General features: G+C 43.1%; 1 protein-coding gene across 8 annotated transcripts in view; it reads left to right on the top strand.

Moving 5' to 3' along the window:
* The window catches only part of scml4 (Scm polycomb group protein like 4), a 46,300-nt gene that overhangs the window by 10,464 nt on the left and 11,293 nt on the right, over positions 1-24,543 (top strand). For 4 of the 8 annotated variants that reach the window (XM_035528892.2, XM_035528891.2, XM_035528898.2 and 1 more), the window contains 7 exons: positions 3,695-3,921; positions 6,102-6,231; positions 10,041-10,241; positions 10,402-10,608; positions 11,346-11,543; positions 11,740-11,885; positions 12,342-12,456. In XM_035528892.2, the coding sequence (XP_035384785.1) occupies positions 3,695-3,921; positions 6,102-6,231; positions 10,041-10,241; positions 10,402-10,608; positions 11,346-11,543; positions 11,740-11,885; positions 12,342-12,456 (1,224 nt within the window). Of the gene's footprint in view, positions 1-1,338; positions 1,570-1,777; positions 1,962-3,694; positions 3,922-6,101; positions 6,232-10,040; positions 10,242-10,401; positions 10,609-11,345; positions 11,544-11,739; positions 11,886-12,341; positions 12,457-24,543 lie in introns of those variants that run through there. The other 4 variants (XM_035528897.2, XM_035528895.2, XM_035528893.2 and 1 more) reach the window with 4 other exon arrangements.

Raw genomic sequence — 24,543 nt, 5'->3', positions numbered from 1 at the left:
GCAATTTTCTTAGCATGCCAGGACAGTTGATCTCTCTCTCTTTCTTTGAATGTCTTTCTGTCTGTCGTCCTGTGTTATTAAAAAAAATTTATTATTCTAGACTACTGTTTGTCTGAATCATAATTGCATGTGGAGTGACAAATAAAATTTGAACATCTCCTGGCGCCTTAGTTAGTAATCCTACGAACTTTTTGGTAATCAGCTTTGAAAGACAGAGAAAGATAACATAATAACTAACCGAATGAATGAATGAATGAATGAATGAATGAATGAATGAATGAATATATTCGTTGTGTGGGCGGTTGGTCGTACAAGCAGACTCGTTAGCTAGTAGGCGTGCTTTTATTACAGAGGCTTATAAAAGTAAACACGCCTTATTAGAGCTGCTGGAATGTAGGTATTTAGTCTACCGACAACAAGTGGACATCTGTACTCCGGAGTATAAATTAAAAATGGTCTCGTTCAGATAACGCAGCCAGTCAGGACTTAATCAGATCAATTAAATTTTAAAATTTAGTCCGTGTTTATGTTTATAATCTTTCACTTAATCTTTTTCTCTCAAAATTCAATTTCCTGTGTCTACAGCTCAGAATCCCAGTAACACCAGTGAAAAAATGGCTATAAAACTAGTTTAACATTTATATTGCAGTTTAAAGTTTTTAATTTTTAATAACCAAAATTAATAATACAAAATTCATTATTCGTAGAAGGGGCACCATCAAAATCTTAAATTGCGTGAGGATTATTGGGAACGAAGGAACGACCGTGTGATCTTTGTAAGGATACTCCACCGGTAGGCATATTAGCCTAGTTAACATTTTATAGGCATACGTTATGAACTTCGAACATCATATATTTTAGGAAGTTTGGATTTCTTTTAATTGTTAATTGTAATCTTTATCTAGCCACAGACACCCTCTCTTGTCACCGAGCTGATCGTTAAAATTAACGGGACGCTGGGTAATTCGTCTGATTTGTAGGTAGGATTTGTATTGTGGATATGATTGACCACATGGAACACATTACGTGATTATTTTTGTTTTAAGGTACAAACAAGTGCCTGACATAAATACTGTATTACAGTCTGGAAACGTCGATTTCTTTCTCGTTTCGGTCATATTAACTGCATATTGCATTTCTTGGTTGGTTTGGATTTGGCGTAACGTTTGGTTGCAGTAATTGGCGTTTTTAGACTGTTCAGCACGCCGCCGCACGCTGACTTTGCTTGAGACCGCAAGCTTCGCATCAGCACAAGTCTGTTGCAACGGGAGGATGTTAGGAACCTAGTTGCCATGACTACCAAAAGGGGGACAGTGTGTCGGCTGCGTAGCGCGCAGCAGTGTCGGGAGCGCGCAGGGGGCGACTCAACGCGGAGCTGCTAGGGGTATCAGAAGCTCCGACGTCGAGAGCGCGCAGTAGACACTCGGGGCTGCCAGGGATTTAGGAAGCTCGGAACTGAGGCCGGTCGAAGAGGGACACGGAAGCAGCTGAGCGAGGATTTAGCGGAACGGGAAGCCTTTCGGAGCCTTTTAGGTGTTCATAGAAGCCTGCTCAAACGTCGCCTGCCCGGTACGTGCGTCCAAAAACCCTTGTTCTGCTGTATTTTCACTATATGTTTTTTGAGAGGAGGAAGGAAGACGCGTCATGCTCTGCTCATAAACACACACACACACACACACACACACACACACACACACACACAATTTTACGAGGGGTGCGCTATTTTGTACGCTCTATTTTTGTTGGCCTCCATGTGACGGTGCAGCACATGGTCAAGTTTTCCGAGCGTGAATTGTCGGGTTCAGCGTTTCTTCTGTCCGGATTGAAACTGGTGCTTTTCAAGACGGAGGAGGGTTTACCGCGCGTTGCGTGCTAAATGCATTTAACTCATCGGACTGCGTGTAGCCGAGAGATGAGTTGGAAAGAGAGCGAGCTAGAGCGAGCGAGCACGAGCAAGACAGGTGAAGTACAATTTTGCACAGGTGTTCCGAAAGTGCAAGCAAGGGCTCAGTCTCTGTCTGCGTTTCATATAGTGAAAATATAAAATTTTAGTTGTGATCTTATATTGAGTCATTGAAGACTATTACCCCATGCTGCCTCTATCTACTTCATGTATATGCATTGCATTCTTGTGAACGAAGCATTTCGAGTTTATATAAACGGGCAGGCGGTACCGGAGGATGTGTGCGAGGATGATCCTTTGGCTTATCGGTGTCTTTGCCTCTTTGTCTGTGCGAGGATTCCCAGAATAAAAAAGTGCCGACAGCAATGCCAATATGCAATTTGGCCTGCAGATTTTTACTGCATTTCATTTTCAAAATCTAAAAATGTACAAAATGCGCCATAGCCTATAGGCTACAGGCAACCAGCGCCTGTCTTCCCCAATAATTAAAGCAAGTCAAAAACGGGGGGAAAAAAAAAACAACGAAAGAAAAAGTAGGAGAAGTGAAGTTAAAACGAATTAGTCAGGGTGTAAGGGAGAAATTATATTAGAAAGCTGTTGTTACTTTAAGTTGTTACTATAACAAGTGAACATGTTCCAGGTATTTAGCGTTTCCTGCATGAGGAATACCTGCTCGGATGACTTGGGAGTGTGTGTGAGTGTGAGTGTGTGTGTGGGGGGGGGGGGGGGGCGCGTCCATCACAGGCTGATCTGGAGGCCAGGCACCACAGCTGGCGGGGGAGGGGTGAAACGAAGCAAGGCATGGGGGATGGGGATGACGGAGCGAGATAGAGAAAGTGTGTGTGTGTGTGTGTGTGGGGGGGGGGGGGGGGGGGGGGTGGAGAGAGAGAGAGAGAGAATGAGTAGAGGAGATGCTTTTATGTGGCTCAGTGTCTGCCACACTCTACACATCCTAGCCGACCTCAGTCTTAGCTTTTGTTATTACATATAGCTCTGTAACTGTCATTCCCATTCTAAAGCAGTTTGTAAAGACTCACAAAGGCTTGAATTGGGATGTGAATTGGGAATTCTGTCAAATATCTGCAGTATTTTTGTCCAAAAATAACTGTGATGATGTATATAATATACTAGACACAATATAATCGATTTGAGTGATGTAGGAGAAGAATGAATGATTCCGAGATGGGCTTGCTATTTTCGTGTGTTCCCTCTTTCGGTTGACCTCAGGTGCATAACTGCTGCTTCAGTGTCCAGCTTCACTGACAGTGTTAATCAGAGGCCCTCACCTGCATCTCACAGTGCTGCGGTCTGTATGGGCACACTGCTCCTGGGGTGGTTTCTTTGCATTACTATGAATGCGACTATGAGTCGCACCTTTTCTGACCAGCATTGAACTGCAACTCAGGAGTGGTTGGGCACTTCTGAGTTTGTGTCACCAGCCCTCACTTTTTGTCTTGCATAAGCTGAAATTGCACAGTTAATATAATGCGTATTTTTGGGTCTCTTTTCTCTGTATTGTGTTTCGAGAGTCCATGGATGAATTTTTTAATTGCTTCTCTGCCACAGATTATAGGATGGGTTGTTTTAAGGTTATTTGTGTGTGTGTCTATCGGTGACAGTTTACTTTCAGTCCCAGAATTAGCCTAAAAGGTAAATTACATTCTCTCTGGAGATAAATGAAACGGTCAGTGGCTTAATGTCTGCATTAGCTCCCTCTAGTTAGAAACCGTACTTGATGTTTGTCGCTGTACCCCATATTGCCTTTCCTCTGATCCTCTGTCTTGGTTACAGGTCTGATGAGTATTCCTGTGGCAGCATCTGGGCAGGCAGGAGGCGCAGAGATGCAGTCACCTGGGGCCATAAGCCCCTCCTTCCTCCCGCCCCCCGCTGGAAAGGTTCCGGGTCGGAAGAGAGGACGTCCACCACTCAAAAGGCATCCTGAATATCAAAATCGCTACCCGGAATCCCTCCCTCCAATCAAAGTGCCCAAGAAAAGAGGGAGGAAGCCTGGATTCAAGGTCAGTGTGTGTGTGTGTGTGTGTGCAAATGCAAGCAGACTACGCATTTTCCTGCTTCCATTCTTGTCCTGCTGTTTTCCGATAGACACTTATAATGAAACACATTCATGTTTCCCCTCCAGAGGTGTGTGTGACAGAGGGAGCCAGAGACAGGGACCGGGACTGGGTGTATGAGTGTGGCCTCTCGCTGACTGACGTATCTACAGTCTGCTGCTGTAGTGATAGTTATTTTTAGCTGCATGTGTCTGACTGCAAACCTCATACTACTTCTGCTGATTTAAAGAGAAACACACATGCTGTGTGTGTTTGTTTGTGGGATGTAATCATTTATGAATAGATGAGTCAAATAAAAGAGGTACTCTAAATCTAGGGCTTATTGCGCTTCTGTGCTCAGTGAAACTCTTTGTTAAATATTTAAATAAGTTTTGAAATATCTGTAAATCATCTCCCGCTTATTGTGTTTGAGTTACTGTTTGTGCTTTCTTCAAATACACTGCTGGAGAAATGATTAATCCAGTGGATTAACTTTGCTTTGCTGATGAACTGGCAAATTTTATAAGCGTGCTTCCCTGTAGTGTCATAGGTCACGTGGCTTATCTAGTCACAAGTGTTGGTTGGTGAGATACTGCTGTCTGCATACCATTCAGTGTTCACTCGAATGCACATCGTAAAATCTGAAATCTTTACATGTCCCACAAATGTCCTGTGTAGTGCTGTGTGCAGTTACAGCAGTAGTAGCAGTAAAAAAAATAGTACCAGTAAAAGTTACAGCATTAGCTGTAGTTCTGTTACTACCACCACCACCACTATTACCTCTACTATATAGTAATAATAATAGTAAGATCATTATTAGTAGTTTATATTGTTCTACTCTGGTGGTGAGTTGAAAGTTAACATGGGGGCTCCACACATGCAAACGAGGCCCATCGTCCCTGCGTTCTTTGATCCTCCCAGCTGTGCGGCACCCGCAAAGTGCTAGGAGAGCATTCGGATGAGAGCACAGAGCACGTGACTCTGCTCAGAAGATGCCCGGCTAGCTGGTGTGTTGTAAGGTGCTGGGGGTCAAACAGGCGCCACTTCCTCCTTACCTGTAGAAGATGGGAGTACATGGCCAGTTGAGTTACCTAGTACAGCTGAGACTCAAACCTGAATCAGAAGTTGCGAGAAGAGCAGGACTATCCAGACGCTGAAAAGTTCCATTCAGTTCGATCAGAGCCAAAATGCCTGGTGTTCCAAATGTTTGGTATGTTGTTGTATAGGACTGCGCCGGCGTGCTTAGGGAGTAGTCAACAGACCATAATCTGTCAAACCACAGAAGACTGCAGCAGTGGTAACAGAAAAATACTTTCTGTCATGAAGAAAATCTCAGTTCAGTGCAGAGCTCAAGATGTGGAACATTTTCTAGATTGTATGGACAGATGTATCAAAAGGTACAAAGAAATTATTCCACAGGGCTTACAAGATACAAAAGAATAGTAAGCATAATGGATAAAAAAAAATCCGTGTTGCATTTTGTTAAAAAAAACAACAACAATCTGTCGGGTTTTAGGACTGAGGTGATGAGAGTTTAGATGAAGATGATCAAGAGCAATATGTCAGACCTCTAGAGTACTGTGGAGTGTTTCAGGGCCACAAACTGGAATGCTCTTGTCTGGCCAAACCAGTCAACCAGCCTGAACCCAACTGGGATTCATTTCGCTTACTGAAGACAAATAAACTCTTAAAACAAGCTGAAATGCTGACAGCGGCTAGGCAGCTCATCACTAGTGCATGAGTACCAGTCTGACTTCAGACTTTCAACGATCCATCAAAAGCATTTGCTGCCAGTTCTAAATATCACGGCTTTTTAAAGGAGTTTTCTAGATTTGGTCCAATTATGTTTGGTGCCCTGTAACTGACAGTCGATGTATAAAGTGGCTGTACGATTGATGTAAATATTCTCAGATGAAATCTGGCATGCTGCACTCTAACCTGATAGATATGGTTTCACATCAGTTCTCAGATCCTGGGTTTGAGAATGCTGTCCAAATGACTGGAGTTGTACTATCGCCTAGTTAGTTACAAACTTCACTGTACCTGTAATTAGCATTTATTAAAAATAAATAAATAAATATCTAATTTATGTATATATATTTTTAATAAGAAATGTTTTGTGCGTGCATGTGTGTGCGCGTGGGCAGCTAAAGTCCAGGATGGCGATGACTCCTCTGGCCATCTCTCCTCCCAGTAGCACCCCAGAGCCAGACATGAGCTCCATCCCCCAGGATGCTGCCACTGTGCCTCACTCTGCCACACCGGACATCCTAACAGGTAACACACACACACACACGCACACACACACATGCTCGTACATGCAGACCAGAAATGTACCCGCCGCTCCTCTCAAGCCGCTGACTAACGCTGATATCTGGGATTTCATTTGTTTTAATAGCCGCCAGTAGACGTACGTCGGCGCAGAGACTCTAGTCTTGCACAGATGTGCTTGGTGTGTATTGGCAGGCTTTTCTGAACCGAAAGGTCCAGCATTGCAATCCTCTGTAATAGGCAACAGTGTGCGTTATATATCAACTGGGCAGGAATTGGGAATTTGCTGTGTAATTAGGACATATGTAGAACAGGAGTAAGCCTTGCTAATTTTAGTCTTATTAAAGGCTCTGTAATAGATGTAATAGGTTTGGTATTATATTTTTCTTTTATGCTGTATGTAATGTGTAATGAGCATGGCGTACGAGTATGAGGTCAGCCTTATGATCTGTGCCTGAGGGGCAAACAAACACACATACATTATCTCAGAGGTCATGACCTAGTGGTCTATGGAGGTCACAATACCCAAGGAGGGAGGCAGGGAAGGAGGGAGGGAGGGAGGGAGAGATAGAGAGAGATAGAGAGAGAGAGAGAGAAAGAAAATGTAATTACTTCTAGAATTTTAAAGGTTAATATTCATGACTGCCTTGGGGGAAATTATTGCAGGGTACTGATGTTATCTTCCAATTAATCATTCAAAAAATTATATTATCAAACTCTAGTTAATTAATATTGCCTTCTCAATATAATGTATTACAGTGCAATTGAAACAATTGAAAGACAAAGCACCGTTTGGTTTAATTACTGTTGTGGACTGAACGTTTCTTAGTCTCACACCAGTGACAAGTGCAGTTTAACCTCAGGGCAATGAACCATGGGTTGTTCAAGACTTGAATTTCATGCTAATGGAACCAAAAGATTCAACGGTACTGTTTTATAAGACCTTTTTTTTGCATAAAAGGCTTATAAAATAAAATTTGTCATTTAAGTAAGATCACCATTTGTAAAACAGAACTAGCACTAAGAAAAGTTTTAACACATAAAATATTGACTATTCAGAGTAAAAAATCAAATTAAGTCTGAAAAAAATATTGGTTATTACACCCTAGAAATTACGAACTTTTCAATTTTCACAAAGGGATATGATTAATATACCATAAGATTAGTTGCTGAATTTATTGTCAGGGAAATAAAATTGAACCAGAAGGCGTGGGCAGAATGTGGAAAGTGGGAGCTAAATGTTGGAGGCATGGCCTCACTATGGGGGTGTGGTCTAACTGTGGGAAGCGTGGCCTCACTGTGGGTGGTTTGGGCTGAATGCCAGTGATGGATTGACTGTGGAATCTGCAGGTTGAGCAAAGTCAAGCCCTTATTTACATACTAGCAGCTGTGTATCAGCTTCTACTATGCTGACATCGACTTCTGGTTTATATATACACACACACACACACACACACACACAAAGACATACAACATTACTTCTCAGGGGTTGCATGTATGTAATCTGTGGCTGCCTTTGCAGTAGGTGTGGCAGTGAGTCATGACCCTGCCGACCTGAGGCCATTACCGTTCTATTCTGTTACCCCCAGTGCATGCATGTGTGTTTATGTGTATATGGAGTGTGTGTATTTGAGTGTTGTTGAACTGTACATTGCCTCTTGGTGTTCTGGGCCTTTTTCGTACTCATGCTCATGTGCCTATAATGCCAAATATTCAAGATCATTATATTTAGGCTTGGGTTGTGTCATGTTTCCAGTACAAACTCTTTGTCCTTTTTTTTCACTGCTGACTGGAGCACTCAGCAGCTGCTAGCACAGACACACACACACACACACACACACACACACACACACACACACACACAGACTCATACACATGTTCTATTTTTTTTTTTAGCATTGAAAAAAATCTGGTCAGCAGGTATTGTTGCATGCGTGTGTGTCTGTGTGTGTGTGTGTGTGTGTGTGTGTGTGTGTGTGTGTGTGTGTGTGTGTGTGTGTATGTGCACGCACATGCTTGGGTTTGAGGCTCGTGGCCGTCAGTCTGTCTGAGTGGCGGACACCAGCGGAAATCCCCCAGCATGCCAATCTATCACATCAAAGCAGCAGTGCAGCATGGACATGCGGGGTGGTGTGTGTGTGTGTGTGAGGAGGGGTGGTGGTGAGGGGATTAAGAGGTTGCTGAGTGATTGGGGGATTCCTATACACACAGAGACTTTACGCTGTGTGCCAAACATTACAGTGGGCCCCAGTATTATTAAGAAGTCTGCGTTTTTTTTTAAGGATGGTAATTTGGAACCTTTATTTCCTCTGCCTGGCCATCAGTGATTCTCATTATTACTATAAACACATGAAGGGAGTGAAGTGTCCTGTGCGGCTGTGGCACCGCGGGTCACGCACGGAGGGCTCGAGATCTTCTGTGGGGCTGCTTCGTTTTGGCGCTCCTGCAAATGCAGCTCTGCACTGGCTTTGTTACAAAAGGCACAGGGAGCTTTTTGCCCACAAGGCATCCAGGGCTCACGAGAAATCGATCAGAAGGGAAATGAGTGTACGGGTCCTCGTTGCAGCAGTCGCATTGACATCTGAAGCGGCACGCTCACACGTCAGGCGGCATCATTTGTTTGATCTGCAAAAAGATAAAAGGCAAATACAGCATTTAAGCAAAGCAAGCAAACAGCCAGTATGCATTTGTAATAATAAGCCCTTTGCGCCACGTCGCCTGCCCATTAACGTGTGAAATCATATTTGCGGATTACCTCGCCACAGGTAACGAGTGTGGCCGCCGTCGACACAGCTGTTCCAGGAGCCGGAGATGGTGACCTTTTAAACGCAAAAAAAAAAAAAATCAAATGATCAAATTTAAAAAAATCAAACTTTCATCGCTGCCGCTGGCGTGGCTCTCACACGGCTTGTGAGGGTCCCTCCCTTGCGTGGGGACAAATGGATGCATTTGGGCCCATCTTCACCTTCCGTTGTTCCCTCCTCATGTACGCACCTCATATTTCAAGATTTTTTTGACAGATATTTGAGTCAGCAGTTTGAAAGTGAAATGCCATCTCAGGTATCTCAGGTTGTGTAATATTTAAAAGGAGGAGGGACTGTGTGTGAGTTTGTGTGTGTACATTTATGTGTCTCTTTCTGTATTCTCACAGGAATAATTAGAATAAGTTAATTTGGCTCTCTTTTGTCTTGGAATATTTCAGAAGACAGAAATAGCAAAATAGATTCTTCTAGAATAATTGTGGTGTCCTCCACTCCACTGGCAGAATGAAGGGTGTCCTGCCCTCTGTTCTGCTACTGCTTTGATGACCACTCCCTAATTGGGCAAATTTACATATAGCCATGGGGAACTGTGAGTTGCTACTACTTTTGGTTTGTGATCCTAAGCCAGGTTATCCAGTTTCTTTATGGCCACACTGCCTCACAGATTTGTTTATTTGTCATACATCTTTCATCCTTTTGTCAGAAATTGTGAAGGCTAGCCTTTAACCATGTCACATTGAGGGTTTGCTAATGTTTTTCATATTAATGTGAAGCATGTCACAATTACAACAGACAGAAGTATAATCAAATTACACTGTAATATTCTGTCCAAATCATGTAGTCCAATGATATACTTTATATTTCTAGAAACTTGGAAAGTGATCCTCATCATCTGGATCACCTTTCCTCTGACTTATCAGGGACATAATGACAGCACAAATATGTTTTGTGCATAGTTCACTTTTGATACTTGATATAACATTCAGTTCTGAATCACTCACTCACTCACCCTCCTCAATCTCTCTTACCCCTCCACTCCCCCCCCCCCCCCAGTGTGTATCTATGTAAACAAGCAGGTAAATACGGGCCCTAACTTAGACAGGCAGAAGGTTCTGCAGCTGCCAGATCACCTGGGCCCAGCCCGGCCCTCTGTGGTCCTCCAGCAGGCCGTGCAGGGCTGCATCGACAGCGCCTACCAGCAGAAGGCCGTTTTCACTCTGCTCACGCAGGGCTACGGAGGAGAGAAGATCTCAGGTAGGTACCTCACCCAATGGCACCCTGACCTGGATAAGGGCTCGCCGCATCGGTGCACTGTGAACGGAACAACCCAATGTCTTCCCTGCCCCCCCCGATTCCTCCTGTAACTCATCCATTTCTTTTTTTTCCGCTTTCTTCTTTCCCTGACCCGCTGCAGCCACGTTCGATGGCAAGCAGCACCTCCTCAGCCTGCCCGTGGTGAACAGCGTGGGCTACGTCCTGCGCTTTCTGAAGAAGCTCTGCCGGAGCCTGCTGTGTGAGAACCTGTTCAGTGACCAGCCCATGGCTCCACCCTCCTCTTCGCCCTCTTCTTCCGCGTCCTCCTTCCACGCAGACAAGCACGCCGACGGCCAGGCCAAGTCGAGTATGTGCTCTCCACCCCCGCCTCCACACCCTCTGAATAGCCTTGCCATCTCCTTGCAAAAAACCTGCCTTCATTTTAATATTGCTTGGCTGGACTCTGCCAAGCTGGAGTGGTCCTCTTCATCGTCCCCGCACCGTGTATGGCAGCACTTCAGCTCAGACGCACCAGTTTAGGCTGCGTGTGGGACTGCCCCACACACCCATTTTCTGTTTTGTTGTTTTTGTTCTTCTTTCCTTTAAGTGCATGGCGAGGTTTCTGATTGGGAGTCTCTTACATGAGCTGCCCCCGCTGAGAGCATGAAGGACCACCTTTAGTCCCAGCAGCACTCCCCTAAGTGGTAGCCTCGGGGCTAATCGCCCAGCGAGTGTTCCAGGCCCTGAGTGGCCCTCTCCCTTCGGCACTTGTGGGATGATGCAAGTGCCTGGGAGGTTTCCGTGGAGACGTTCCCGTGACGATCCAGGCCCCAATACTAGGGGTTTTAATGGAACTAAGAGCAGGTGACATCTGGGGAGATAGCACAGGCATCTCAGGCAACTTAGGCACATGTGTTTGTGTTCTGAATGTTCATCAGAAGTTGTGTGTCAGGATTCAGTTAACAGTTCAGTTAACAGGTGGATGTCTTCCAGTAATTAAACATTTCAAACAAGCAGATAGCTTCCATTTTCCCAGACTTTTCATCATGGAGATAGTGCCTTTGACTTATGTGTCTGAAATGTAACAGCTCTCTTCCTGTGCAGCAGCTTCTATGGTGGATGATTACCACCCTGAGCCAATGGAGACCAAGCGCTACTCCATGGACCCTAGCGACACTGCGTTTGGCGCTATGACATCGCCATACACCGCACCCAAGTCAGCATATGGGTTCCGCTCCTACTCCGGGGGTGTGTGCAGACAGGTGGCCAGCCCCAGCACGTTCCAGGAAGGAAACAGAAGTGGTGAGGAAGGCCAACTTCAAGTTCCTTTTTAGATAATGTAACTAAACATCTGGACCATATATTTCAGTTGTCCCATATATTTCAGTAGGCAGCATGTGTAAGTATATCCTACATGATTAAATAAGAACTAGATATAGGATTTACACAAGCCCCGCCAGCCCTTCTTTTCTCTAACGTTGTCTCTTCACCTCCCCAGCCTACAGCCCTCCTCCAGAGGCAGGTGAGTCAAAGCCTCCGTCCAATAAAGACCCCTCCCGGTGGAGCGTAGAGGAAGTGGTGTGGTTCATTAAGGACGCAGACCCTCAGGCGCTGGGCCCCCATGTTGAGCTCTTCCGCAAGCATGTAAGTGCAGCCAGTGCCTCTAATACATCTGCTGAGGCAGTTGCCAAAGGAGACATCCAGTGGCGCCATGTCCTCGCAATTGCCACTGTCTCCCTTTAGGGAAGAACAGTGGCAATAATCAGCATGAAACACTGATCTCACAGAACCGCATATGAGAATTCACATCACTAATAATGATGCTGTGAATGCAAAATCTAGCACAGGTTTATTACCTAATGAACTGGTTTTATACAGTAAGCATGTATAAGCATGCGCTGTGGTTCATATCCTGGTAAAGTCGTCACTATGTTTTCATTATACTTTATTTAATTCTTAATGGCAGAAAACAATAATGTGGGCTCCTACATTTTCCCACACATAGTGAACTAGCAGTGTGTGTTAGTGCCATGGCACTAGTACTGTGATGAGAGGATTGCTGTGAGCTGAGCTTTTGCTGGTGTGTGCTCGGCCCTGCAGGAGATCGATGGAGATGCTCTCCTCCTGCTGAAGAGTGACATGATCATGAAGTACCTGGGACTCAAACTGGGCCCAGCGCTCAAGCTCTGCTACCACATCGACAAGTTAAAACAGAGCAAGTTCTGAACTGCCCCTGGCATGTTCCAACGCCACACACAGGCGTGCGCATGCGTGCACACACACACACACACATGCACTCATATACCACTCTTGTGCATGCATGCGTATGAGCATGCACACACGCACACACACACATGCGCACACACTCACTCTTTCACACTCACTCTTTCAACATGCAGAGATGGACTTCTTCACTGTACCGAGAGACTTCATCTGCCCAATTTTTATTTACAGTGCTTGATGTTGGTTTTTCGTATCATAGACTTAAAAAAAATGAATGCTTGCCCTCCCACGGTGCAGCTGCCAGCAGGTTTTCTACTGTCTCCTGCAGCTGTTTTGCTTGCGTCCGCACGTGTCAGAGACTGATCATTTACTTGAGCTTTTATAAAGTGGGTTAACAGAGCGATGATCCAGCCAGGAAGCAGGCTGCACCCAGAGAATGTCTGGAATTACATGTGCAATAGCTGCTGATCATGAAAATACGGACATGAAGGTATGGCTTGGAGTAACAAATCATCGCCATGCGTAATGTGGATCGTTTAAGGTGACAGCCATCTTGGAGCGCACCCTTGCCCGTTTACTGTACAATTCTTTGGTGTACACGCAGGTATCGGATTGTCTAACGGTGGTCTTTGGCCACCTTGTGGTGAATTTGAGGCATTGCCACCATCTGCAGGTCTGGGACACTGGAACCCATTTTCTCTGCAGTTTTTTCAGAGAGCAGCTACAAGGGAGAGGATCGCGTCCAGACAGCGCTTCAGAGTACAGTAACATCCGCAATTCAGAAATAACTCGCACAGGGCTAAACGTTACAAAAAACAAAACTGTTACCTTTTCAACCAGCAAAATACAGCCACCGTGGACCAATCAGATCCTTCAAAACAGGCTTGAGCATTGCTCAGGTTCAAAGGAAGGACCAACAAAACACTACAGTACAGTATATGTGATGTCCGTTTGTACATCTAAGCAACACGCGTCCACGCAATAATGCAGCAAGAAGCAAAATACAGGCACAACCTTACGTTTAACGCAACGGACCAAAACGAGCGCAGAACCACAAACTGGGGCCCAGCGCGTTTCTTTATCAACACCTTGCCTCTCACAGATTACGGCTCAGTTAGGTGCACTTACTGCAGACAGCAGGAAGCGACGGCGACCTGCGCGCTTTTGATATTAATCCATGAGGTATTTGAAATCGGTGAGATTACTGGTTACAAATGGTTGACAATAATATCTTAAGACGTATTTCAAAAAGTATAAATGCGAAACATAAAGGATGTTTTGCTAGTAAAAGAGTGCTTTTTTTCCCCCACCGTTATACTTTACTACTTGCGTAGTGTTTTTATTTTAGAGTGACAGGTTAGATTCTAGAAGGTTCGCCTGTCTCACATTCACGGCCTATGACTTTATCCACACAGGCATTTTAAAGAATTTTTTCTGGCCTTATTGACAACCCTTTTATATTTCACATTATGGTTGGTCGTGCTGATGTGTTTCAGTGAAGCTGTGTGAAGGGTGTTATTTACTGTGCGAGGCGACTCGGTGAATAGAGCTTTGAACTGCCCGGACCGTCAGAACTTCTGGAATCTCTTAGCAAATTCTGGATTCCAAGCAAATATAAATCACCTCAGTCTGCATTCTTGTGTAAATACAATCATTTAAAGTATAGGCCACAAATGTACACTGGAGAAGAAAAAAAAATCACGTAACGGTCACACAGTGCATCTGTCAATGAACAAAAGGTGCGAGAGAAAAAAAGAAGGTGAACTATTTTAGATTGAGTCATATAAAGTTAAGCTTTCAGCCTAAAAATGTAACCAGCTATCAGCTAAGCTTTACCGTAGTACATGTCTCTGCCTCTTAAACGAAACCTATGCTATCTCACTTGTATAGAATCATTGCCTACAACTATATATATATATATATACATACATACATACATGCACACACACACACATTTTATATATATATATATATATATATATATATATATATAGTGTGTGTGTGTGTATGTATGTATGTATGTATATATATGTATATATATGTATATATATATATATATATATATATATATATATATATATATATATATATATATATCATGTTTCTGTCCGTTTTGATTCTTTCGGTGGGATTTTGGCTATGTAGCACATATGGGCCAATGAATATGTACTGTACAGTATAGCCTACCTGAGCATACATTGTAAGTTAACTGCCTATGGTTTTCAGAGTCGAGGTTTGATTATCTGGGAAGTGCGCCATTCGGCTTTTTCTTTCTTTTTAAATGTTTGTTTTTTTTTAACACACGTAATGTCTTTTTTTTTTTTTCTTGTGCTGTCGAGATAAGTAGGCGAGCATAACGTGCCTGATGCTTGAAATATTCACAAGAGGAGAAGAAAGATGCATCTAAAGTCTATACGTGCCACTCACATTAGCCCGAAAAGCATTACGGCGCTGTCGTAGAGCCATAACCCACCCTCATGATTTCGGAGAGAAGTAGCACTGCGGCTGTTTTAAGACTCTGCCGTTTTAAGACAGCCCATAAGCAGTTCGGCTTTGGCTAAGGACGCGAAGGTTTGCGTCTGGTTAGCACCGACTGCGATGTCAGACGTGCTGACAGGGAGGGAAGATTTACTGTTATGTTACCACAGCCCACTTTGTGTGTCAGTTTTATACATTTGCTGCCGTGCTGTCCCTTCGTGTCATTTTTTTCTATATTGCTTAATGTAAGTGTGTGTTTAGGAATGCTGCTCTTGTTATTGTCCCATGCAGTGTTGTTTTTTCAAGAGCCATTCTACATTGACTCAAAGAAGGGTTTTCACGAAAAAGCTTGCGTGTGAGGACAATACTTGGGGGACTGCAACACAGACCATTCCTGTTGGTGCTAAAATATGTATTTAATGATTACTAACTTTATTCATATTAGTTTACAGTTGTTTTCCCAGTTAATTGAATTCAGTGGTGTAGCTTCATTGTTGTAAAATAATTGTGATCATGGGCAGGCTATGGTCGCCCGTCTGTTTGTGAGATATACAGTATACAAAGCAGTACAAAAGCATCTGAATAAAGCATTAATGAGCACTTAATACTGCCAGCTCTCCTTCTCTAGCAAGTTAATTTTTCCTACTAACCTTTGTGTACACAACGCATTACAAGCTTACTCGGACGACTTAAAATATTGGCACTTGTCTGCTGTGCAGAGGTGGCCTATGCATTGTTATTTCAAATAACTCTCTCTTTGTTTTTGACAGGTTTTGGTGTACAGTAACAGCTTTTCCACTTCTGAACTAAGCATAACTGAGCATAATTGAGTTAATGATCTTCACTATTGCATTGAGCATTTGGATACAACATGGTGCTGCAATGTGTGGCACTACAGTGTTTTCATTTCTTCATTGTTCTGAAGATTAACTTTCCAGGTAAGCCAAGACAATCAGGGCTGCTGTTCAGGGCCTCTGTACACATCTGTACAGCCCCCTCCTGTATGCCATTCTATACTGGGTATTATTTAAATTGTTTTATTTTTGCCTTTTGTTGTTTTATTGTTTCGAAGTGGTTGTTTCCAGGCTTTGACTACTGTGACAGTACAAAGGGCATTTGGGTGAGAGTGCAAGGCAGGATGTATTGTGCAGTTTATAGTGCTTTTAGTGTAACCTTTGGTCTATTGTGCTTGCTGCACACAGAAAAGAGCAATTCACTGGAGACAGAAATAACACAAACCTGATACAAAAAAAATAAATACTGGTGATATGCGCAGAGAATGATGCAACTGTTTTTTTTTGTTTGTTTGTTTATCTATCCATTTATTTTATTATTTACTACCAAAAGGCACTTGCACACCTGCGACAAAAAGGTGCGACTTTTTCTGAACGTTTGGGTTTAGTTATGTAAGCAACCTGCCATCTTCTGGACAAACCGAGAATTGCGGTATTAGTGAATTGCACGCCAGCATTATTGATTGGATTGTTGGAATTTTGAGTTTGGTTTGGGGGAATATTGTTATTCCAGGATGCTACTTAAAATTGACTGACACTGATTAAAATTTTTTTTGAACAAACAAGTTTGAAAATGATAGTAAGAAGAAGACTTGTAACAATAAGCCTAGTAGCGAGTATGTTTTTTTAAATTTCGCCTTTAAGCGTCAAAGACCCAGAGATACAAAACTCCTCACTCTTCATATTTGTATTCTTTCCTTTTTTCTTTGTACCATTGTCAATTAGATTCATGGTGCTGCATTAGATGGTGCTGTTGCTGCTTGCTGCACATAGGTGGTGCACTTGTTTAACCAACGTATTATCTCCAACATTCACGTATCAACTGAAATGATGACTCATCTCCCAGCACTATTTGGGAATGTTAAACTTTGCCCTTCTGCACGTAGGCATGAGTAAATGCAATTGGCATGCAAAATACATACTAGGTTATTTATATATGGATACATTATTCTATGAATTTATTAACATATCAAAAAGGTCCATTTAGACATGAAAAAGTAAAATGACAGAAAAATTGCATATTTTGCATACATTTAACTCCAGTCTTGAATTATTTGAAGTGGGGTTTTTTTAAGTTTGTATATGATGTATATTGAAAATAGGCTATGAGAGAAATCAGCTATACTCCCTTGAATAGTGCATATGTTTTTTAAATCCTTAATCTATCATTTAACATCCATATGAGTACTAATTCATTTCACATTTTCTAAGTAAAGGGTGCTTAGGGAATGCTGCTTTAATTTTATATTACATCTGATTGACATACTACTTTAAACTTCATAGCATTGGAAGTCAATGCAAAGTCAACTGGAACATTTCTAGAGGGACTTTCCCTTACTGCATGCTTTATGAATTTGTGGTGGTAAAGGTTTCAAGCTATATGCCTCCTTCAATGCCTAGGAAGTCTGCCAATACATCTAGGTGAACCTACTATAGTGAGAATGCTAACAATATGCATTATCCCTGGAGCTTTTCAGCCATGGATGCCAATAGCATATAGCTGGTGCTAAACCCCAAATCCATCTGTAGGGCATGATAAGGAAATTTGGAAGGCTTTAAGGCATCTCAAAATGTACATGCTATAAACCATTCATTGCAAAATATAATAGGATTTGACAATACAAGATTTGAGCTCAATAGTTCCTCTGGGCACAATGATGTTCATTTTTCAATCACTTGGAAAGTCATTTGGCATAGCAACAGAGGGCCTATCACTGAGTCTAGAGGAATGCTCATCATCACAACCTATAGCACTCTATTATACTCACATACTCTCTTCTACCTGATCTACACTACAAATCCATTCTATGCCCCTAGGACAAACTTAAATAGACTTGCTTAGAAATAGGCTTTTTGCTGTTTCTAGAAGCAAAAACGTTTTTGCTGGCTTCAGAATTATGAGCACCACTCTAGCCTCGTCTGACTCAAGTCTCTCTATAGAACATAACTTACAGACATGATTACAAGTGATGAACTCATTGGAGTATAACATCTGCAAAGCTAGACGGTCCGATCAGATTTTAGTCATGCCCAGCAAAGTGAATTGCTTTACCTGATGAAAATCAATGTCATCATAATTTCTTCTTAGAAATGCATATGAATAAATGAAGCAAAGGTGGTACAGAGAAAGGACAGCACTTTAAAAGCTACCTGGGAGACTTAGGCTCCTCAGCGCTGCACTTATTATCGGAGAGAGTTGGGATTAATGCACACAGCTCTCTGAGTGTTGAATGTAGTGTTGAAACAGCTGGGTGAAGACAATGTGATACAGAGGAGCAATATAGAACAGGGGCATTGTTAAACACCCCCCCCAACAAACAAACAAACAAACAAACAAACAAACATGAAGGACACCATTAAGCCAAAACTCAACAGTGGGGGCAAGTGAGGGGGAGGGTAACAACACAGAAGTGAAGTATTCTAGGGAAAGGAAGAAAGAGACCATGGATGTGGAGAATACAGAATGCACAGCCTCCAGGCGTGGACAGACTCCATAAACCCAGGACGTTAGTGAAAGAGAGACAATTGAACAAACAAGCAAACATATACACAAGCAAAAACAACAGAACATTTCTAGCTTCCTTGTGGGGAATTAATCCTAACAATGCCTTCCAATACCGTCTCTTTCCTCTTGTGCAACAAGCAGTCATTTGGGATTCGGGAATTTATTTATTTATTTTTAAACGATAAAGCCAGAAGTGTTAACTGCTGACTCAGGATCATGTTCCAGCTACCTGAAATAAGCCATACAGCCTCTAATCTCTATAAACAGGACATGGTGAAGTTTTAGCCCATGTAACATCTCCCCAACGGGTTGCAGATAATTCCCAGCGTTAAGGTTTTTGCTGGCAAGATATGGTTAAGATGTGGTTGCAGTCAGAATATGTCTCCGCAGCAGATTGAGCAGACTGAGTGGTGTGAAGAATCACCCTTTGTGCTGTGCTGAAACAGACTGCAGACACACAGCAAGGAAAAGCTCCTAATGGGCAGATATGTGAAATATATGTACAAATGCATATTAAATACACACCATAGAGCACATTGTGTGCAGTGGTATGAAATCAGCTCACAGTATCTGATTTGCTGGAAAGAAAACCTAAACAGCGTGTAGAGCTTCACAACATACTTTGGGAAACAGATTTTTAGATAAAAGTTGTTCAGGGATTAAAAAGGAGATCTCAAGAAAAGCCACTTTTCAGGCACTCCCCAATTAAGGATGACTAAAGAACAGGCTAGAAGTCTTAATTAAAAGAGGCTTTAAAATATGCATCAGGTAAATCTTGTGAATTCATCAAGGTGACGGCGAAGTGACAGCTGACGGACAGAAGGTGCTCTGTTGATGCATGGGACACACTGTGCTTTTATCTGCTCACGCCTAGAAGATGGCTAAAGGAAATCAAAACTTGACATGAGCGTGTCACTCGGGGACATTAAAATGCCTCGTTTTCCCACTCCCAGCTGTGCCCTCTCATCTGGATGGGCCACACGCTGCCATCTCTTCCGCAACATTTAGTTTTCGCTTTGTGCCGAATGCTTCTGGAGGTGTTTTATATGGGACGAGCACACAGAGATGAGAAAACTGGAAGTAGCTTATCGGATTTAACAGATGGCGAGTGAAATGGGGGAAATATGTCATCCCCCTCCTGTCAGAGCTCCTCTTGCTCCAGTTGAAGCAACAATAATTTTGTCCCAATAGTTTGCGAGAACATTCCTTAGGAAGTAGTGATTTTTTTCCTTTTTATTTCTTGCTAAGCACCCGTCTCTCTGTCACTCTGTCTGCCTCCATCTACAGCCTTGCCCTTGCCCCCCCTCCCCACTCCCCCTTGGTTGCAGTGGTGCCCTCTGGTGGTAATACCATCTCATCACATCAATTTCATAGTGTGCTGTATTCAGTTTGTGAACCTGCCCGTATGTTGGGAAGTTTGGATTAGAATTCATGGAAGTGAGTCATCGGGTTTTTGCAGGCTTTCACCTATGGCATTAGTAGCAAAGCATATTACGTTGTTCACCCCCATTTCGGCAAATGTGGCTTGAGACACAAACCAGCTAGATATTTTGAATGAAAGCAGCACTAGTGAGCTAGAGTGAAGGTGCATGAAGCTAATTCTGAATTCAATTTTTTCAGCCAATTTGTAGCAGCCATCTTATAATGATTCAATGACATTTGACATTACCAGACCTGTGTGTAGTGCTTTAAAAGCATGTTTAAATTCTAGCTTTCCTCGAATCACTCTTCAGCCATTTTAGTCTGAACATTTGAGCAGCCCAAACTGCTCAAGCAGACCTGAATGTTCTCCTTCAAGCATCATCAGTTGGGAACCGTGTTTCTGAAACCATCGGAGACACTGCATGCACCCCTTTGCCCTCTAGTGACAGTGCCACATCAAAGGGCAAAGTTAAACCACAAGGAAACTACATTAACATTTTCGAGATGGAGATGCGTAGAGGATGGAAACGAGAATGCCTGGGCGCCAAAGGAGGAGGAACTGGAGAGGGGAACAAAACGACAAGATCACGACTTGTCCTTTAGCTCTCTGAGTACTTTGGTTGACCCGATTTGCCTAATTAGTCTGAGGACCGATGGCATGCGCGCAAGCTGGCATGGCATGCATCTCTGAAGGCTGCCGTCTGTTTTCCTGCATGAGTACACACCCCAAGGATCACGCGAAAGAACCAATTCCAGGATGTGTGGATGTGTTTAGGTGTGTAACGGGTCTCTGGAAAAGATCTTTGCCAGCTCATTTGTAAAACCAAATTAACTATGGAAACTAAGAATAGACTACAGCCCAATAGTTCCACAGTTTCCAGGTTGCAAATTGACAAAGTGTCTGCTTGGTGGCTGAGAGTCCCTCTCCCACTTTACTGTGGGCAGTCATCCTGGTCTCTTCCACCCACGTCTGGAGGAAACCGTGCCTCCACGGTTGCAGTTAAGTTCATTTTGCTGCACCATACACTTTTGTGCATGACTTACTGTTACAAACCCTGGATGCAATTCAGTTGCACGCTTACTTTTTAGTTTCATTGTGTCATCTTGTTTGCTTACCTGTTGTACATTGACCTGGTGTACATCATTAGCCTGAAGATAGGCCTATACATGACCAACATGTTAAATAATTTGCCATTTGACAAGAATGTGGGATGGATATGGAGTGTAAATCTTTAAATCATAATCTTGTACTTTGAAATTTGACCATCAAACTCTAACTGGTTGGCAGGTTTACTGTATATAACTCTAGTTTATTAAAAATATATATATTTTAAGTACCAGACAAATGAATCAGTGTTAATGATATCACACAGCTATTCAATAATCTCTACGTGGAATGTCTAGTCCTGTGCCTGTGTATGTACACTGACTTCAGTTTAGCGGTGCTTTTTGATATGGGGAAACCTTCCGTGTGTGTGGCGCAGTCTGAACGTGAGCGACGCAGTTCTGCGTGACTTCTGCTGTGTACTATGAACACCCAGGACACCTGCTGCACTGTCGGGAAACAGAAACGTCTGTCGAACGAGCCACGGCAAGTATGCACATTCTTACATTTCCTTCCCTAGCGGAAGCCTGTGGCAGTCAGCAAACATAGGACGTTGACGTGATCATGTCCAAACTGACAGATGGCAACGACGATAGATTCATTTCAGTGGAGCAGTGCGGTAAAAATGACAATGAACCATGTGCCTGTTATCTGAAAGGCCCGTTCAGTTCAAATATATAAATGAAGTGAGAGGCTTAGCGAAAAATGCACGATAATATGGGAATCTGCGGTATACATCACCGCTGACCGCCCAGGGCCCGGGAGCCAGTCTCCAAACCCATCGTCCCTGAAAATACGCGCGCGGGATATAACAGCAAGCGTACCCGTGAAAACGTCAGACGACCCCCCCCCCCCCCCCCCCCCCCCCCCCGTAGATATAGCTGAGAAGCGCAGACCCAGCCGAGAGATCTCGGGCTCCAGGGGCTTTAGTGTTGAAATCCACTGATCGCGCCGGCAGCTGAGGTGCCAGTCTCCCGTTTTCATCTTAATTGAAATGCCAAAAAAAGGATTGTTTTACATACTTGGTAATGATAGGTACATCCCACCCTGTCCCCAGCTTCACCTCCTCAGCTATGGGAGTCATAGAAAGAGGTGCTGGATGAAGCGAGTGACTGGCCTCGTCCCTTAGGCTAGGAGACTGGAATCAGAATCTCCCTGCACCGTTCTACAATGCTTGCAAAGAAGAAATGTGTTAAAAGTACACTGTCAAAACGTTTCTAAAAGCATCCTCCAGCGTCTTTATGTGCCATTCAAGACCGCTGAGCTTTCCGAGTTCTTTGGCACTCCAAGGTAAAAACATTTTTTTTTTTTAATTGAGTCCCATAACAAGTAATGTTGCGTTCAGTTCCAGTCATTTAGCACGGCTAGCCCTGACTAGCCCTTGTAACGTCTACTGCTTTCACAAGTGGTTAAACTTCACTGAATCTGCAGCACAACTGAAATTTACATGCAAAAGTCCAGTAAAGTTTCACTTCATTTGCAGTGGCCTGGTGTGTGTACTGGCATTACTAGGTGTTGCTTTAATGAACAATCTGATATAAAAAAACAACTTGATTATTTTAAAAAGAAACCCTGGAGTTGAGGCAAATTCTTTATAGAGAACAAACCGTAACAAATGAGAAGTTGGCAATAGCTGAGAACATTTATAAATCAATACCTATATCGAATTTACCGTTTCAGGCTCAAAGGCCTGGACACTTCATATACATTCCATGATTTGCCTTTTTTTGTAACCACTCAAAATACTCCAAAATACACCAAGAAACTTAATACTCAGCAGTCTCCTGTGTCAAATTACTGTGTCCATTTGTCTGGCTGCAAGTGTTAATTCATCACTAGGGATTTTACTGTGTTCAGGGTTTAATGTGTAATCCAATCCTAGTCCATAAGTGTCACTGCACATTTTAGTGTCTTTCCCCCACACTAGCATTGACTTGCTTTGTTATCTTATTATAAAGTCTTCATATCTTTCAAACAGATGCATCACAACAGGAAAAAGTCTAAAATTTGACGTTTGAGGGAACAGCCCATGGATTAGGAAATTGTGGCTCTAAAACTAGCCACTTCATAATGTTAAACAGCCTAGTGCCGCATGACTGGCTGCCCACTAAATATCACCTGTGTGTTCTCTAGAAAACCCAGCAAGCCCCAGGAGCCAGTGCAAGGTATTTAGCTCCAGATGGCAGAGTGATCTCAGCTGCAGATATCAGGGCGCTGTATTGATTGTGTGATGGCACCATTAACAAAAGTGATAAGGTTGACGTTTATGAGGTGTGAAGGAGGCCAGGCTGGGTCCCTGCCAAAGACCGTTAACACTGTGAATATGGGGCAAAATGAATTAGTGGTAATTTCCCAGGGAGTAATTTATGTTGGTGGTGTAATAGAGACAATGTTTACCATGCGCAGAGCAATGGGATGCTGCTATAGGTAATGATGCTGTAATGTGTGTGGGTTTTGTGTGTGTATGAGGGTATTCTTGCTGACTCTAATAATCGTGTTGCCTAGTCATGGCCCGCTTGCTCCAGTGCTGGAGGAATGATTTATGGCTGTCGGCTCAAAGGACTCTCATGAGCATCATTCCCCTTTTACACATGACCCTGCCAAAAGCTACTCTCTCTCACTCTCTCTTTCTCTTTCACACACACATACACACGCTCTACCTGAAGTATTTTGCTGGGCTAAACCCATGCAGAAAAGTTTTATGAGAAAAAGTCTAGCCGAATTGCAGCATATTTTGTGATCTGTGCGAACTGCGTGTGTGTGTGTGTGTCTGTGTGTGTGTGTGTGAACGTGAGCCCATGCCTGTGTTGTATATGTACAGGGCTGTAGAAGCACAGGGCATGTTTAAATCTCTTGTAGCTCAGTGAATAGTGTCAAGCTGAAATGGATATTCAGTCTTTAGATTTATGCTGTTAGATGGAAAAAGTGCTTTGGTAGCTCTAAAGAGCCTGTCCTTGTGAACATTAAAAAAAGGTGCTACCCTGGCTCCCCACATCTCCTGTGATGTGTCCTAGACACTCATAATAAAACCCTTCCCATCATTGGTCTGGTAGATAAGCTCGAAGCCTGTTCACTTAAGTGTCCAAGCTGGGAGAATCTGCATGTGGCTTGCATTTTCTTTTTCTCGCTAAACCTGAAATATATCTGCTGGGACTCAGGGGAGCAGTAGGTCTCCTTATTGATCCATACGAAAATAGAACACTCGTGTTAATGGAGTGAGCAGCAGAAAACCCTTTTGGAAAGTACTGCCTTATAGTTCCACATAGCTCTGATAGATTTTAGTGAGTTGTACTCTCTGCCTCTGATTTTACACTTGCTATGTCTTGATAATTTTAAAAAGTGGCTCACTCTGGTAAGCTTTAGTGTTTCTTCAAAGGGAAGGATCACCACCAGACATTCATATTGCCCTTACAGATGGCTAATGCAACATCACAATTAAGTACCACTGAAGTGTTGTCCTCAATATAAGCAATTGTGATCATACAAATCAGTTTTTCTATTATAAGAAACACAGTCTAGTTAAATCTTGGATTCAATTTCAGTTCAGCTGAAAAA

The sequence above is a fragment of the Electrophorus electricus genome, chromosome 2 (assembly GCF_041902795.1).
Source record: "Electrophorus electricus isolate QZ-2024a chromosome 2, ASM4190279v1, whole genome shotgun sequence".
Taxonomy (NCBI): domain Eukaryota; kingdom Metazoa; phylum Chordata; class Actinopteri; order Gymnotiformes; family Gymnotidae; genus Electrophorus; species Electrophorus electricus.
The sequence above is the reverse complement of the archived record's forward strand: the minus strand, read 5'-3'. Positions and strand labels throughout refer to the sequence as shown.